Raw genomic sequence first — 18391 nt, forward strand, 5'->3', positions numbered from 1 at the left:
ATAACCAGCCTCTCAGTATTCTAACTTGTTCATCACATCGCAGTTGTATGTTGTTTATTTTGTACTGTATTACTAAAAGCAGTCAGCAATAAAATGTTTGACAAAAGCAAGTAGACAAAAATCTTCTCCTTCACCGCCCCCCCACCCCATCCTTCATCAGGATCTCCCACACATCTTCTGTCAGTGGTTCTCAACCTTGGTTGGACATTAAAATCATCTGGGGAGCTGTAAAAATCAGCAATGCTTGGATCCCATCCCCAGATTCTGTTGTTATATTATTGGGCTGGAATGTAGTCTGGACATTGAGAGGTTAACGAGTACACAGGTGATTGTGATTTGCAGGTGAGGCTGAGTGCCATGGCCTGCCTTGTGAGATAGTCTGACCAGTGACCACTAGTCCCACGCCCTCCAGCCATTTATGCAGTTAGTTCAGGTTTATATATCTAAGTAATGCTTTCACAGAGCTTTTACTTACACTCTGCAATTTCTCTAGTGAAACAGTTCTTCCAAATGAAACAGTACAGAAAATGCAAGGTGAAGAACTCTTTTAAGTTTATATTTAGCCGACCATTTATTGTATTTCATGAACACAGCCAATAAGAAATTAAGTGGTAGGATACAGTGAGTAAAATGTGTAAAAATGTAGCAAATATGGTTTGGTCTATATCTTTGTCCAAGAAGCAAGAGGCCAAGATTCTTTATACTGTCTTCTAAATCAACCTCCTCTCTCTCGCTTTTGTTAATAAAGCATCCATGGCATGTTGATAATGCTTTTGGAAGCAGGGAAGGGGTTTGAGTTTGTCAGTCTTGAAGGTGCCCTGAGATGCAAACCATTGTACCAATGGGAAAACTTATATTCTGAGGCATTTAGCGTAGTGGTTGTGCTACTCCCAAACATGTTAGGACCACAGATCTGGTATTTCTTTACTGAATCAGGAATGGGAAACGGTAACTGATTCTTGATAGGGCTAGTCCTGGGACGGATTCAGATAGCTATGACAGTATTTTGTGCAGAAAGAAGTTGGTTGATAAAATTATAAAGTCTTAGTAATACTGCCTCTTTCAGAGCTTACTGAGCATTTTTTTTCTTAATCAGTTTTATTTCTTTGCCCATTAATAAGAGAATTGATTGCATATTAGATGGATTATTTAATAACAAAAGCATTGTTCTGGGAATTGCAATAATTTGCTTTTCAGTCTTTTTAGTTGAAGAATAAACAAGAATATTTTTTTTCTGTGTGTTCTAACAGGCACCAGAAGTGATCCGAATGCAAGATAAAAACCCATATAGCTTTCAGTCAGATGTCTATGCATTTGGGATTGTTCTATATGAATTGATGACCGGACAGTTACCTTATTCAAACATCAACAACAGGGACCAGGTAAATATTTACTGTCTCTTGGGGTTTATTTTACTATTTGTATAAAGACTCCAGTTTGCTGTAGAAGTGTTGAGTCCTGAGTAGGCATGAAGGTTGGATATCTTGATCTTTGTTACCTTTGGTGGACTGTTGGCTGTGATGGCAACATGTAAGGCCTTCCTTGAAACGTCAGTGCCAAGTGTGGTCACGAAGTGCAGTTCCTGGTGTTCTGACTGGACACCAGAGCTGCCGCAGTGGAGATCGCCCACGCCTCTTGACCGCACAGACCAGAGGAAGGAGCTCTGCTGCCGTGGCGTCGGGGCTTTGTGCCTTCTGTTCTGTCACAGCTTGTGCTGCGCAGGCACTCAGCTATGCGCTTCTTTATGTCCGATTCTTTTAAAATTATTAAGGTTTCTCCTTTTTTAATTTTTAAAACTAGGTAAATGGAAAGACTGATATCATGCTTTCATTTTTCTATAGTGAGTCTAATAGGAGGGAATTTTTTTACTTCTTTCTTCCTAAGTTCCTATTCTCTGTCCTTCCCAAAGTCCCTAACAGAACCTCATGCAGCTCTTTGCCTTTTCTGTCCCAGCCACATTCAATTCACACTGACCAAGAAAAAGGAATTGTCTTTACTGACATTATTACATTGTATACCTCAGGATTTTAAAAGTGTGTGTGTGTGTGTGTGTGTGTGTGTGTGTGTGTGTGTAGAGAGAGAGATTGCAGCAATTCCACAGTTAATATATTAGAAAACGATGATCGACCATATAAACTGTGGTTAAATAATATTTATATTTTTTTGCTGTGGTTACCTGGGTAATTTGTTTAAAAATGGAGATGCTGGAGTGCCTGGGTGGCTCAGTCTGTTAAGCATCTGACTCTTGATTTAGGCTCAGGTCATGATCTCAGGATCATGAGATCAAGCCCCACTTCGGGCTCCATGCTGAGCATGGAATCTGCTTGGGATTCTCTCTCTTCCTCTTCATATGCCCCCCCCCCCCAGGCCCCCTCACATGCATGCACACACACTCTCTCTCTCCCCCTCTCTCAAAAAAATAAATAAATAAAAATGGAGATAACTGGAGCAGATTCTAATTCCATGGAGTAGGAGCCAAGCATTTACATTTAATAAGTTTCCCAGGTGATTTTGATTTATACCAAAGTTGAGAATCACCAATCCAAAGAAAAAAAAAGTGTGAATGTTTTATGTTTTATCGTAACCTCTTAATCTAATGAAATGGTGGTGTGTTTTTTTTAATAAAAATGAGAAATTGGACAAAAGAATTCCTTGTAGTTATAAAGATCAGATTCGTATATCTAAAACTAATGATGTAATGTATGGGGATTAACATAACAATAAAAAAATTAAAAAAAAAAAAAAAAAGATCAGATTCGTTCCTAAAGCACATCTCTTAGCTCCTCAGGGGATGGCCATACCTATGTTACTTTGCAGAATAGCTTATCTTTTGTTTTCTTACTCTAGTGCTGAAGTCTGAGAAATTGCTGTCATTTTCCCCCTCTTTATCCTTCTATTTCACTCTCTAATCACACTAATCTTCCCTCTTCAGTGCAGCTTTTCTAAGTTGGGATTAATAATGCACTCATTTGAGCTAGGTATATTGACACTCTGTCTTCTTTCTTTTCTTGGAGCAGAAGTGCTATGTCATCTTACAAGAAAATAACACATAACTTTTGTCTTATTTTAAGTATATCTCAGTTACTATTACTGTATAGTAAGCCACCCAAAATGTAGTGGCTGAAGCAGTTTGGGCTGCTGTCAGTAAGGAAGGTTTATTTCTGCGTCACATGGTATAGTCTAGGGTGCATTCATTGGGTGTTAAAGGATCCACTTCCAAAATGACTCATTCACACATCCTACAAGGTGTGGTGCTAACTGTCCACTGGAAGCTTGGTCAGGACCAAGAGCTGGGGGCCTCAGTTCTTCTCCACATGGGCCTTTCTGTGGGGACTTCTTCATAGAAAGCATGGACTTGGTTACAGCCTGGTGGCTGGGTTCTTTTTTTTTGTTTTTCTCCCGGTGGCTGGGTTCTAAGCATAATACCTCAAGAGACAAGAGATAGGAAATGATAAGTACCAGTGTCTTATCAACACACAAATTATTTTAATAAAAAATTTTCAAAACTACTATATGCAAAGCACTGTGGGATATAGAGGGATACAAAGATGAATGAAACACAGGCCGTGCTGTTAGTGGAGCTTTACCACTCTCTTGAGGCAGTGCAGGGGCTGATGAGCAGACACTGCTCCAGGAACACAGAGAGGAGTAAATGAAGGGGCGGAGATGCCGGGAGGGCTGAATGTGGATTGTAATGAAAGGAACCAGTCAGTCCCAGAATTTCAAATTGAACTACTGATTTTACCGCGTCTGTGCCACTTAAATCTTCTATACATGTATTATCCGGGTTAAATCTTCCCTTTAAGTTTAAATAATTGCAAAGAATGTGATTTCCTTTGTATTATATTAACATTTCAAAATAAAGCTATTATAGCCTTCTTTTCAGTGTATCCAGTGAAATCTAAAAGCCATTCTGACTTGATACCTACCATCACTTGTTTAAAAAATAGATTCATTAATTTTTGGAACTTTTTCTCTTTGAAGAAACATTTTTAACATATTTTATGCTTTCGAGGCTTTTACTGATCACTCAAGTTACATCTCTGCAACAAAAAATATGTATTTAAATTTAGAATTTAAAAAAATTTAGAATTAAAAAAAATATGTATTTAAATTTAGAATTTAGAAAGTTTATAAGCTCTGCCCTGTCTATAACAGGGGATCTCTTACTGGCTCTCTCCACCTAGCCTCTAGTCTGTGCATGTTGGACCTGTTCCCTCTAAGATCAAAACCCCTTTCTCTTTACAGAGTCCCAAGACTCCTAAAGTCTGTCTCTGTCTATTCTCAAAAGAGCCAAAAATTTAAAAAGTAAGAAATCAGAAAAAGTATACATCTCTGCACCCAGGGAAGACAAGCCTTTTTACTTTATTAAACAAAAAAAAAAAGATTCCACTTTAGAATCTTTCCTGTGACTTTAGTCTTTGAATGTTAATTTTTAAAATTCTGAATTATACTGTTATTAATAATTATTAATATATAACTGATGAAAATGTAAGTGTTGATATATAGAGACATAGAAGGTAAAATTTTATTGGAAATGTGTGTCTTCATGAACAACATGTGGCTTTTCTTTTCAGTTCATTCATATGTTTGTGGATAAATAGGCTTTTGCTAAAATGAGGTAGGACAGCATCAGTTCCTTTCCTTCTTTTATTTTTAAAGCAGTAAGCACTGAGAACTATTGTTCAAGCAGATACAAAGATGGGAAAAATCAGGCGTTTGTTGTACCCAGATGCACAGGTCAGTGGTCCCCCAGACCACACTCAGATTCAGCCATTCAGTAAGTCTCAGAACTCCCTCCAGGTTGTTAGTATTTAGAGTTACCATTTATCACAACAGCCGAGTGAAGAGGCACATAGGGCAGAATCCAGGAGAGTTCCACATGTGGAGGTCCCAGGTGTCCCCTCCCAGTGTAACCGTGGACAGCACTGAATTCTCCTGGTAGCCGTGTGTGACAGTGTGTAGAGTATTGCCAACCAATTCACTCGAATCCAGAGTTATCACCGGGGCTCGGGTTAAGTCAATATGGTTGACCACCTCTGTGGCCGACCTTAGTTTTAGCTGATGCTACATGACTCAACATCCCTTCTATAAATCACTTTAATAGCATGGACTATCTGTCATAGCCCAAGGCTCCCAGGTAAACAAAAGGACTCTTATCAGGCAGGACATGTCAGAGGTTTAGGGATTACCTCCCACGAGCCAAAGGCAAAGGCCAGCCCTCTCTCTGGGCAAAATTGATTCTTTACCATACATATATCATTCAGTTATTTGAACTCATTTCTATAATATACTAAAAAGTACATAATAACTTGTCAGTAAGTTTTACAATTAGCTGACAATTCAGTTAATTTTGCTGAAAGCAAAGAATTGGAAACCAGCTGTCTTGCGAAGGGATTTGCTACCCATTCATTAGAGCCTAGTTATATACCAGTATCTGGAAGTGTCCCATTGTTACCCCAGCAGTTTTACACCTTGGAGCAATGTGTACTATAGTTAAATTCCATGTGGGTAGTAAGGGGTGTGCTTTTTATAAAGTAGGAGAAGGGCAGTTCTGACAGGGGCAATGGGAAAGGAGGATAAGCTTTACACCTCCACTTCCGTGGAGCTCAGGCAAATCAGCTTATATTTATTGATTAATGATTATAATAAATCAGCTTATATTTATTGATTAATGATTATAATAAATAATCATTTATTAATCAACAAAAGTTACTACAGCACCAAACAGGAAATAATATAAAGTTAGGATATCAGACTTGACTGTCCCTAAAGTTTGTAAGCTCTGCCCTATCTATAACAGGGGATCTCTTACTGGCTCTCTCCACCTAGCCTCTAGTCTGTGCATGTTGGACCTGTTCCCTCTTAAGATCAAAACCCCTTTCTCTTTACAGAGTCCCGAGACTCCTAAAGTCTGTCTCTGTCCATTCTAAAAAGAGCCAAAAATTTAAAAATTAAGAAATCAGAAAAAGTATACATCTCTGCACCCAGGGAAGACAAGCCTTTTTACTTTATTAAACAGAAAATTTAATTCCCAAGTGGTTTACCTTCTTTTTTTTTTTTTTTAGAGGAGGCTCTGATTCTCAGACCTACATAACTAAATGCCCCATTTCTTCCATTCCCTCAACAAACGAATTTAAAATGCAGATGCCAAAACAACTGCTAAAAGGTGAACTTTTTTGGTTCCTGCTACATATATATATATATAAAGGACTTAGTGTGATGCCCAACAAGTACTCAATAAATTCCTTTTTTAAAGTAGAAAAAGAGGCACAATCCAATGTGTGTCTCATGATTACCCTGGCAGTGGGAAATGCATTGCATAAGGAGAGACTGGAAGCCTGGGGAGCAATTAGGAGACCTTTACAATAGTCCACAGGTCCTGACGATTTCAGCTTACAGCCCAATAAGTGTTGGTTCCCCACGATATGATGTATAGGAATCAGAATACTAGCATTGTGTTTTTAACTTTTTATTGAAGTACAGTGTACATGCAGAAAAGTACACATAAATGCACAGCTTGTTGAATTTTCAATGTTTATGTATTTTTCAACTTATCATACAAGGTTGTATGATTTTTTTCTCTCCCCAGATAATTTTTATGGTGGGACGAGGATATCTTTCTCCAGATCTCAGTAAGGTACGGAGTAACTGTCCAAAAGCCATGAAGAGATTGATGGCAGAGTGCCTAAAAAAGAAAAGAGATGAGAGGCCACTCTTTCCCCAAGTAAGAAGCAGCTTTATATGTTACTTAAGAGGACAGACTAATACTCAGATGCAGATTTTTAAATAGTTTCTAGAGGACACAGTTTGTATTTTGTGGATTTGGATTCCATGTGATTATGTGCAGGCATCTGATAAGTAATGACATAAAGATGATTATATAAAGGTTGAATGGTGGGATATCTAAAAACTCGGAATCCCAGTACAGAATATTCAGGAAGACTTTGCTTTTGTCTAGCAGTTCTCAAACTTTTTGGTCTCACAACCCTTTTACACACTCAAAAATTATTGAAGACCCCCAAAGAGCTTTTGTTTATGTAAGTAATAATTGCCATTTTAGAAATGAAAACTAAGTTTTAAAAAGTTTATTTAAACATAATAAAATCATTACATGTTAACGTTTTTATGAAAAAGAACTGTATTTTCCCAGACAACAGAATTAGTGAAAAGAATGGCATTGTTTTATCTTTTTTGCAAATCTCTGCAAAAAGAAGACATCTGGATTCTCTGCGTTCATTATGTTGCAATATTTTACATCACTTAGCCTCTGAAAACTCCACTTACACTTGTAAAATAATGACAGTAAAAAAGGCAGATGATACCTTAGTGTTACTATGAAAATAGTTTTTCCACAGACTACATTTTGAGAACTGCTGCCTTAATTCTTCCTGGTGGTAAAACAAATTCCAAGCTTCCCTTTAATACTGGGTCTTTTGGAGGAGCATTTCTACCTGGGGCAAAAAGAAAAGGCACCTGTTGGCACTGTCTGCCTTTCTCTGATTCTTGGAAAATTACCATTGCTTTTTATCTTTTCATAGTATAAGGCTGAAGCCCTTAAGTTAATCTTTTGTAAGCCTCAGGAACTGAACTAAGTACCTGAACAAGCTTAGAAAGTTTAGATTCTGTAGATATTGTAATATAAATTCAGTTTTTTATGATGCTCATGAAGTTCCGGATAGCCCTATATAAATGGATCTTGATAAATCAGTATAGTTTTCAGGTGGGAAGGGCTGACTCCCATAATTACTCAGCTACCATAATTACTGAATTGGTCTTTTGTGAACCTTATTATGCTTTTGAATACCCACTCCTAGCTGGATCTCTTAGAAGTCACTGTTACAGGAATGAGTGGATCTTTTGTTCCTATCTAAAGAATTAAAGATAGAATTTAGAATTTTAACAAGTCTCTGGGCTCTCTCAGGGTGGGTAGATACATGTTTTACATATTGGAATTCTAAGTTACTATTTCTCTGAGGAAGAGTAATTTTTTAACCCAGAAAACCACTGGCTTGAGACTATCAAAGTAAAAGGACCAGTGTTGTTGGCCAATATCAGCAGGACCCTACACCACATTCTCTTTTCATGGTCCAGGTACTAGAGTTTCCTGTTTAACATGCTTGATGTACATTAATAATGGAAATTATATTCCTAGACCCACTTTATTTTTTTAAGATTTTACTTTTTTAAGTAATCTCTACACACAACGTGGGGCTCAGACTTATAACCCCGAGATAAAAGTTGCATGCTCTACAACTGAGCCATCCAGGCGCCCCTATAGGCCCATTTTTTAAGTGCTTTAAAGGGGAAAAATGTTCATATTTCTAAATATAAGTAACATTTTATTCTGTGCATGGTATCAGAAAATGAAATGCATATCTGAATTTTTCAGATTATTGAAGGCTACCCCTTTTAAGTATTATTTTTAATTTTTCATTATAAGATCTCTTTTCACACTATATACAAACACAAATTTCAGATTTATATGTAAAAAACAAAACTAAAAAATAGGAAGTCATTTTTGTAAGCTTGAGGTATCAGGAAAGACTTCCCTAATAAGAGGCAAAATCCATAAGTAATAAAGGAAAAGATAGCAAGTCTGACTACATTAGAAGTTTTTAAACTTCTATGTAATAAAAATAATATTGTAAGGTAAAATAATTGTAGCATGTATAACAAAGTATAAATATTGGTATTATCCAAAGGCCTCCTACAAACCAATAAGTAAAAAAAATAATCAATAGAAAATGAGCAAAGGATATGGAGCTGGTGATTCACAAAGAAATACAAATGGTGAATGAATTTAGGATGTTAAAAGTTCTGTGATAGTCAGTAAAATGCAGAGTAACAGTGAAATACTTTTTGATTTTCTCAGATTGGCAATATCCAGCATTGGGAACAGTGTTGGGAAGTAAGGAAGAGCCCTCCTTATAAATTTTTTAACAGTGTTGTTGGGAATGTAAATTGGTTTGGCCTTTTGAAAGGACTTGGTAGAATTCATAAACTTAAAATATATATACTTTTTGCTCTGGTAATTCCACTCCTAAAAATGTATGCTGCAGAACCTGCTTCCACAAGTGCTCAGATATATACAAAAATGCTTACCATAATAGAAAAAATTAAAGACATAAAGATCAGGGTAGCTGTCTAGATAGCATGGATGTTAGTGAGGGGAAAGAAAAGCAATGCAGAAAAATATGTGTAGTATGATACCACTTTAAATGGTGATGAGGGTGGGGATGGGCTCTGTTTTCATATGTGCATGTTTATGCATAGGAAAGGTCCAGAAGAAAGTATAGACTCTTTAACAGTGGTTACCCCTGGAAGGTAGGACTTATACTTTTTCTGTTATTATTTGAATTTTTATTTGTGTGTTATGCTTGTAATTTAAAATGTTTTGTAACATTGCTTCTTTGCCTTATACTAATCATACAGATTACAGTTTAACTTTTAAAAAAGTTTTGGTAGCTCAGAAAAATAATAATAGTAATGGCTGCTGAAGTTTTATTGAGTACTTACTATATGCCAGGCATCGTGCCAAGCCTTTTACACGTATGTCTCATGATTATGAATATCCATTATCATACTGTCTGCCTTCAAGAGTCATAACCCGTTTCTCTGTACCTTAAACTATGCGGAGTTTCTACGTTCGTGTATTGGTGTCTATCTGTAGTTTGCCTGTCTTCTCCACTCTTGGATTGTCACCTGTCACTTCTCACTCCTGTGCCACTAGCAGCCTGGGTCATTGGGGTCCTACTTTTAATTATGTATGTGGAAGACATTTCCCATTACTAAGTTTCTTAAAGAATGAGTTGCTCTGATGATTCTGTTTGTGAAGTCATCTAGTGCTTTACTGATTGACACTCCATCTTCTTCCCCAAAGGGACTGTGGTTTGTGAGAAATAGGCATATAATTGGTTTAAATTTTTTTATTATTTACTGTTCCAAGGCTGGCAAATGATCTCAAATGTAAATAAAAGCTAACTATAGGTTACTTTCCCCATTCAGTTCACAGAAATTAAAACTATAGGAGTAAAAAATAAATAAATAAATAAAAATAAAGCTATAGGAGTTTGGTCATTTTCTTTTCTTTGTAAGGAAAAAATACCAGTTTATTCGGTATTTTTTTCAGACATTTAGGATAATACCAAAAACAGTGTAAGATTTCAGGTGCTTTCTTGTAAAGTATGATGGGGATTTTAAAGATTAACACCACCTAGATTTTCATTCTACTTTCTTTTTTTCTTTTTTTTTTTCTTCTTTTTTTAGATTCTCGCCTCTATTGAGCTGCTGGCCCGCTCATTGCCAAAAATTCACCGCAGTGCATCAGAACCCTCCTTGAATCGGGCTGGCTTCCAAACAGAGGATTTTAGTCTATATGCTTGTGCTTCTCCAAAAACACCCATCCAGGCAGGGGGATATGGTGCGTTTCCTGTCCACTGAAAGAAATTAAATGAGTGCGCCAGTATAGGGCAGTAGGGACCAAGGACATGAAAATATAGTTTGCTTATATATTTGCTCAATTGAATAAGATCTTTTTTTAAAAAGATGAACCAAAGAATGTGCAGGTTTTTAAAGACTAGATATAATTATTTCCCAGTCTAAAGTGTAAACTTAGCATTGGATTTTCAACATCCAAGCATTTTATAAAATGCACAGACATTGCTAAACTTTGCAGTGCCTCTTCCAGAGGCTTTACTTCCTGTTCCAGATTTGTTTACTGGCTTAATCTAATTATTAAACTTCAGTTAAACTTTTCTCATGCACCTTTTGTTATTAGCTATCACTTGTCCATTAGGGATTCCCAGGAACAGCACCACTCCTGCGCATGGATTTGCAGGTGGAAGGTGACAGTAGATTAGCCTGTGTTAGGCAAGTTAATCCAAACAGATCTAATTTAAGAAGTCACTAGAGTTGGATAAGTTATTTTTTTCTTAATATTTTTTTCTGTAACTATTTTTTATTACAATTTGGAAAATATGGATGTCCTTTATTCCCTCAAAGCAATAGACTGAATTTCTTTTTATTAACTGTGGGTGCAGGTAACCAAAGATACTGCTGAGGAGTGACATGTTTGACATGAGTAATATGGTTGAACTTTGGATTTTTACTGGGCAAATACTAAAAATTGGAGTTCCTTTTAAATAATACTTCCCCACACATAGAAGTTGAATTTCCTTACAAATGCATTATTTCCTCCTCCCCTAAAAAAGCTTCACAGAATTCTGTGAGAAGTTTGGGGTTTGTTTGTTTGTTTAGATATTTTAGTTGCCAAACAACCAGGTAATGGACTTCTTAAAAATTATTACTTTAGATTATACTTACCTCTCATGACGCCTGTTTTAACAATCACTTTATGCATGTGTCATAAAATTTCTGTGCTCCTTATATTCTTTGCCCAGCAAGGTTCTTATTATGAGTGAAGGCTAGTCTTTTTTTTTTTCTTTTTGTAGCCCACGGTATGAAATATTTGTTAGTGCTTTCTAATACTTAAATTTTCTTGTGTAGAAAATGACTGTACTGTGGCAGTCAGTATATTCTTACTGTGAGCCAAAATCTTACTCGGAATCAAAAATGAAAGAAGCAGTATCACTGTCATCTTATCAAAGAAATTACCATCTCTACTTCAGAGTCAGTAGCAAAAGCCAGCCTCTTAAATACATTTTCATTTGTTCAGTTTGGAACTGTGATGATTTTTAAATATAACTGACAGTTTGGGGTTATTCAGGCACACAGACAACATCTGTGTAAATACCATACTTTGAAGCCAATAAAGAAGAAAATTGGGAAGACTTTAATGATGATTTAGTTTTTAAGTGCCACAAGTAAATTTTTAAAATACTTTATTAATTTGAATGGGTGAGATTTCATCCAGGAAAACTTCTCAGTAGGAAGCATTGCATACCTTTTGCCCCCCTCATCTGGGTAGTTTGAAATAAGTAATACCATTCATGTTGTTCAAAATTGATTCATGCCTTTCAATTAGGCAAGAGTAATGGAAAAGAACCTCTCTCCTGTTTTCAAAAATAAGAATGAGAAAGGCATAAAAGAATGGAACATGTTGGAAAACATTAAAGTGTAGGATTTCTAAATCCTCTAGTGATATTAAAGATATGATTATTAGTAATTACTGAATAGGGTCTTGTTTATCACAAACTGAACAGCAAACATGTAGCTAACAAAGTTTTTGCATTGGTCTGTGGAATGCCGAAAGGTTTGGGCATTTTAAGGCACAAGAGTCAAAGGATCTTTTTATTGATATAGCTCTTTCTATAGTTCCCCAGCGTACTTGTTTCACTCATACTGTCCTTTCTTTGCTCACCCCCCCCAACAACTCCCCACACTGACCACTGCCCAGCCTCCAACTATCTGCATTTGACTTTCAATCTCTTGCCAGAGGGCATTGCTGAGCACTGAGAACTGCTCAGAAACTCCTTTATGCCCTCTCACATGATCCCTTGTACCTCCAAAGGGTCACCTAGTAGTTTTCTTGCCAAACTGAGCCCATTGGAAGTGTTGGTGGAAGAAGAGGAACAGTCTGGTAGGGCGAGGTGTTTAGGTGGCACGGACGCAGACAAGTAGGGAGCAGTAGAATGACATGGTAGTGTAGTCTCCCTTTCTGTGTTGGTTTTGTACTTCATTTTAGATATATTCTCCAAATAAAGAAAAACATCATTTTTCTAACCATACGTAGAGTTAACCTCTCTAACTAGGTAATTGAAACAGAAGGACGTTCATTCTCTTGTGACTGCTTTTACTCCTAAAACGTCAACCCCCAGGTATTTTTATTAAAGTTGATTTCCTTTTTCAGCAGGCACCCTTTTTGTAAAATTTGTTTTACATTTTAGAAGTTTTACTGGTCAATGATGAGGACTACGATTTTTCTTCTTGATTTTAAGTAGTTTAGGGAATCACAGCATTTAATCAAATGCTTTAGGTTGTTTATTTTCAGATATTAAATATTGTCCTAGCCATTGACATACTAAAGCATTAGTTAAATTTTCCTCTTTAAATAGTGACTGTTTAACACACCAGCTTAAATGGCCTCTGTCTCAAGTGAGTCCTTCAATTTAAGGAAATGAGCTGCTTTTTTTCTTTTTAATATTATGGAATGGGTACTTCATGACTAAAACATTTTGTCAGTTACAGTCTTATTAGATTGAGAATTATTAAGCATTTCTAGAGCACTTTTTATTTTACTCAATTTTTCATCTCTCCTGTGATAATTTCTCTTATGAATTTAAGAAGTCCAGTGTGTCTGTGCCAGAATGTTTATCATACTTTTGAAACTTCCTGAAAGGTCACCACAAAGAAAGAATGAGACTTACTCTGGTTTCAGGTGACTGCCCCCCCCCCCACATCTAAAACAGTGATTGATTTCTGTGCAAATCGATTTTTCATAGCATATTTTACCTTTAAGAAGATTGTTATATGTGTAACAGCCACTGAAATACATTCAATTCGGGAATAAAAGATAATAATTATGTAGTATCTTAAAACTAGTTAATAAAATCCTTAGCTTTCACATAAACAAATCTTGATATTTGAGGTATCTAAAATCACAGGGCCTTCCCAAATGTTCTCTACCTTAGTCTTAAATAAAGTCAAATGGAAAATAGAACTTAGATTATTCTCAACCTGAAAAAAAAAAAGCTTCATTTTTGGCCTCTGATTTTTCAGGCAATAATTAAGTTAATATACTGAGATTTTCAAAGTCACATAGTATTCTGGATATTTCACTTCAAATAATTCTTACCTCAAATAAAATAGGATAGGAGGTGGGATAATAGATAATTTCCAGATATACAAGAAAGAATATGCTTTTTTCCCCAAAAGCAGATCCATTGCCTGTTACCCCCATCTTTCCTTGAATTTCTCCATGATTTCAGGGACATATATAGAAAGAGTTTAATTTTATTGATCTGTAAACTCTTGAATTCTTTTTGTCTTTTTTTATTCCTGGACCTGAAGTCTGTTTATGGAATAAGAACTGCATTCCATTAGAAAGAGTAGACAGTGGTAGGATGATCTTCAGGGTTGGCTTTACTGGTGTCTGATTTGGAGTTTCTTGGTAAGAGTTTGTACTTTGGGAGGTTGTTTTGTGGGGTTTTGTTTGTTTTTTAAGGCTAACATTTAAGTTTGTAGAGTAGAACACTACAACAAAGTGGAGTGTCAATTATCATAACTAATGGGAAACATCTGAAGATTTTTTAAAGTTATTTTTTAATGTGGTATATAAGATTTGACAGAGTTTTATTACTTTTGATATTCTCACTTAATAGATTAAAGTCTAGCCATTTTTTAAAATAAAGATTTCTAAGTAAATCCTATTTTCACACTGACTTCCTTTAATGAGATTTAGATTCTGCAAGATACAGTGACTACTAATTAGAATGTTGAAAATTGCTTTAAAGAAATGTATTAAAATACTGGAAAAAATAGCAACCTTCAAACCATAATGTACTCAAACCATAAGCAAAGGTAGTGTAAATGTTTATAGATTTCTAGAGACTATTAACATAATAGCCCTCTGTGGTTATGTTCTTCATGTTTGGCTCTCCGAGGTCTTAGTAATGTGGCTATTTTTTTTCATCAATGCCATACTCCCTTCACAGACTTTTTAACTTTAAATATGAGGTAATAATTCTTTGACCCTTCCTTGATCTTTTGACTCACAATACCATGATTACTTGCTTGGTAGAAGGAATCCTTAGAAAGAGATGGTATCACTATCTGCAGTCCAATTAGTAATAATATTCAGAATGGGAAAACAAACTGGTATTATTGAAAATTATTTAGGGGTGTGTTCATTGTTAAGACAAACCACCCCTGAACTTGTATTTTAACGGTGCCATTTTCTAGCTGTGAGATATCAGACAAATTACTTCACCATTCTAAACCCCCAGCTTGCTCCTCCATAAATTAAGAGAAGTAATAGCACCTGCTTTATAGTTATTATGAGGCTTAGATGCAAATGTACGTCAAGCATTCAGTGAGGCACCTGGCCTATAGCAGGTACTCAAATAGTCACTAATATTATCAGCCTGCGATCTGGGGCTTCAGTCAGCTAGTCCTTAGCAGTCTGTTGTTTGTGGGTACATACCAGTGTCCTCTGGTAGTCAGCTGGACTCTGCTGGACTCAGAGAGTGGACAGGTCACTCCTAGATGACAGAGTGTGTTCATGTCAGTGACTGCTTGGACCCGCATCACGGGCTCTTATTACAGAACACGGATGTTAAGGCCAGCTGCATTCCGATAGTTGTCGGTTGCTAACCAACCCCCAGAGATCAGCTAGAATGTATGTAAGAAGCAGAACCGGCCTCTAGTCACAAGTAGAAGCTGTGGACAAAATGCTGGGTGAAACATAATGGCACGAAGCCCTCAAATTCAGGAAAGTTCAGCGACACGTGCCCCCATGTAATTGTTTGGTGGTTTGAAAGGGGAAATGAACTAGAAAATAGTCTAGATTTTCTTTCCTTCAGTCAAATGGGTAATGTGGACAAATCATTTGACCTCCTAATTTTATCTTTTGCAAATGGGGGATATAATTCCTGCTTCTTCCTTTCTAATAGTGGTATTATAATAATGGAAATGAGTTGATAACTGGGGGTAAAGTATTCAACAAATCAACCTCACTATTTTACAGTCTGTTTTTGAGAAATTTTGTTCATTGGAAAGGTTTTCAGCATAGCATGTAAAACCCAACTGGGAAATTACCTGCAGACTCGATATTTAATTGATAGAACTGAAGCATATTCTACATATTATAAATTATTTTATGTGTTTCAGCCATTTTTGCTTTTAAATTCGTGATGATGTCGCTAGATTTGTAATAATAGTGAGTCACCTTTCAGTGAGGTTTCAGTGAGGCTTTTCTAGGTCTCTAGGTTATTTGAGATAACTTTTTTAAAATTAGCTCTTGTTCTCCCTCTACAGGAGAATTTGCAGCCTTCAAGTAGCCACACCATCATGGCAACATCTACTCTTATTTCTTAAGTCTTGTGTTCGTACAATTTGTTAACATCAAAACACAGTTCTGTTCCTCAAATCTTTTTTTAAAGATACAGAATTTTCAATGCATAAGCTGGTGTGGAACAGAATGGAATTTCCCATCCAACAAAAGAGGGAAGAATGTTTTAGGAACCAGAATTCTCTGCTGCCAGTGTTTCTTCTTCAACACAAATACCACGTGCATACAAGTCTGCCCACTCCCAGGAAGGAAGAGGAGAGAGCCTGAGTTCTGACCTTTTGATGGTCAGGCATGATGGAAAGAACCTGCTGCTACAGCTTGGGAGATTGGCTGTGGAGAGCCTGCCAGTCAGCTCTGCCCTTCTAACCACCAGAGCAGTGTGTGGCTGGTCACCTGACGGGGCAGCTGCAGTCGCCAAGCATCGTTCTCTTTCCTGTTCTGGGATTTTGTCGTGGAGCTCTTTCCCCTAGTCACCACCAGTTCATTTCTGAGGGATGGAACAAAAATGCAGCATGGCCTTTCTGTGTGGTGCATGTCCAGTCTTTGATAAATTTTTATCAGGTGAAGCTCTTTTATTTAAATGGAGAATGAGAGGCGAGGAGGAGATACATTTTGGTGTAGGGGAAAAGGGAATGCTGCATCTTTTTCCTGACCTACTGGGTTTCTGGCCTTGTTTCCCTGCTCACTGAGGGTGTCTGCCTAACCAAGCAGCTGGAAAGTGCTGGCACGCATTGCCTTCTTCTCTCCCTGGGTCCAGCAATGAAGACAAGTGTTGGGGATTTTTTTTTTTTCCCTCCACAATGTAGCAAGTTCTCAGGAAAATACAGTTGATATCTTCCTCCTAAGCTCTTCCAGTCATCAAGTACTTATATGGCTACTTTGTCCAGGGCACAAAATGCCATGGCAGTATCTAATTAAAAGCCTACAAAACTGCTTGATACCAGTTTTGAATGTGTGAGACATTTATGTAATTTAAATGTAAGGTACAAGTTTTAATTTCTGAGTTTCTTCTATTATATTTTTATTAAAAAGAAAATAATTTTCAGATTTAATTGAATTGGAATAAAATAATACTTCCCACCAGAATTATATATCCTGGAAAATTGTATTTTTGTTATATAAACAACTTTTAAAGAAAGGTAATTATCCTTTTCTCTACCTAAATATGGGGAGTCTTAGCATAATGACAGATATTTATAATTTTTAAATTAATGGTACTTGCTGGATCCACACTAACATCTTTACTAATATCTCATGTTTTCCTCCAACTTACTCCTACACTACATCCTCCATCCTCTTTCCAGTCTTTTATCTAGAATATGCAACCTAAAATAAAAATGGTGGTGTCTCCATTCATTCTCCTCCTTCCTTTTTTCCCAAGCCTGGTCTTCAAAAGGTTGGGTAATTTGGCAGCTGAGTTCCCCAAGTAGAGAATAGAGCAATTTTAGGTGTATTGGGACAGAGGGAGGGTGTGTGAAGCCTAACATCAGTTGTTTCTGTAGAAAGAGATGCTGGGGTATTAGAAACATCATTCTTTATCTTTGTGTAAGTGGAAAATAGAACCCAGTCGTAGCTTCCTTTGGCCTTTACTAAAGGGTGGCATAAATTGCAGTAGTAACAAAGAAAGTGACTCTGGATGTATTAATGACAAATATCTCCCTTATCATGAGTCTTAGAATCTCTTGCCAGGATTTAGGAATGTAAATCAAATCAAATGTACTTAGCCCAACCAAGCTTTGTAGCCAAGGACCTTAAAGAAATTAGACAGGACCCATAAAATAAATCAGGGAATTAGAAGTTGTTATTTTAAAATTTCAAATTGTAACTGATCCCACTATCTTCCAGCCTATTAAGCTCACTGCCATTCCATGCTTTTTACTAAAATACCTGTATTCAGAGGAAGGCCTACATGAGAGGTACAGACCTGTGAAAGGTTGTCCTAGTAAAATGGAAAATATCCTCAAGTTATTAATGAGTTTGAAAAGCAGTGTATTCTTAAGTCCCACGTGAGCAGGGCAGTTTCTTACAAAAGTCAGAAATTGCGAAGATTGGTGCTGATTTGAAGAGCGTCTTGTGCGTATTTTTCTTTTTAAATGTGTCCCCAGACATGCTTTTAAAACTGGTTGCTTTCCCTTCACCACGATCGGAGAGAGCTCGGTTTGAACAAGAGGCAGGTCCTGTGGAGCCGGTGGAGGCTGCCATCGGGTTGGCAGCTCGGCTGCAGGGCGGCCCCGGGGGCCGGGAGCCCCGCAAGCACGGGCCCTAGTGATGGAGGAAGCTTAGCGCGGGAAGGCCGGCACTTCTCTTCTTCCAGTCTCTTTAGAATAGGTTGCTGTCTCACTTGAAAAGGGGGAGCAGACTTGGTCTCAGAGGAAGCTGTGCCCAGTCAGAAGCCAGGCTCAGGGTATTCTTGAGAGATTT

The 18391-nt window shown here is 37.0% G+C and overlaps 1 protein-coding gene across 3 annotated transcripts in view; it reads left to right on the plus strand.

Moving 5' to 3' along the window:
* Nucleotides 1–17322, plus strand: part of BRAF (B-Raf proto-oncogene, serine/threonine kinase) — a 166284-nt gene extending 148962 nt beyond the window's left edge. For all 3 annotated transcript variants that reach the window (XM_032401448.1, XM_032401450.1, XM_032401449.1), the window contains 4 exons: nucleotides 1251–1382; nucleotides 6593–6727; nucleotides 10270–10423; nucleotides 15937–17322. In XM_032401448.1, coding sequence (XP_032257339.1) covers nucleotides 1251–1382; nucleotides 6593–6727; nucleotides 10270–10423; nucleotides 15937–15959 — 444 coding nt within the window. In that variant the 3' untranslated portion in view covers nucleotides 15960–17322. The remainder of the gene's footprint in view (nucleotides 1–1250; nucleotides 1383–6592; nucleotides 6728–10269; nucleotides 10424–15936) is intronic.
* The last annotated feature ends 1069 nt before the right edge of the window (nucleotides 17323–18391 follow it).

This window comes from Phoca vitulina, unplaced genomic scaffold, assembly GCF_004348235.1.
Source record: "Phoca vitulina isolate PV1807 unplaced genomic scaffold, GSC_HSeal_1.0 scaffold4, whole genome shotgun sequence".
NCBI lineage: Eukaryota > Metazoa > Chordata > Mammalia > Carnivora > Phocidae > Phoca > Phoca vitulina.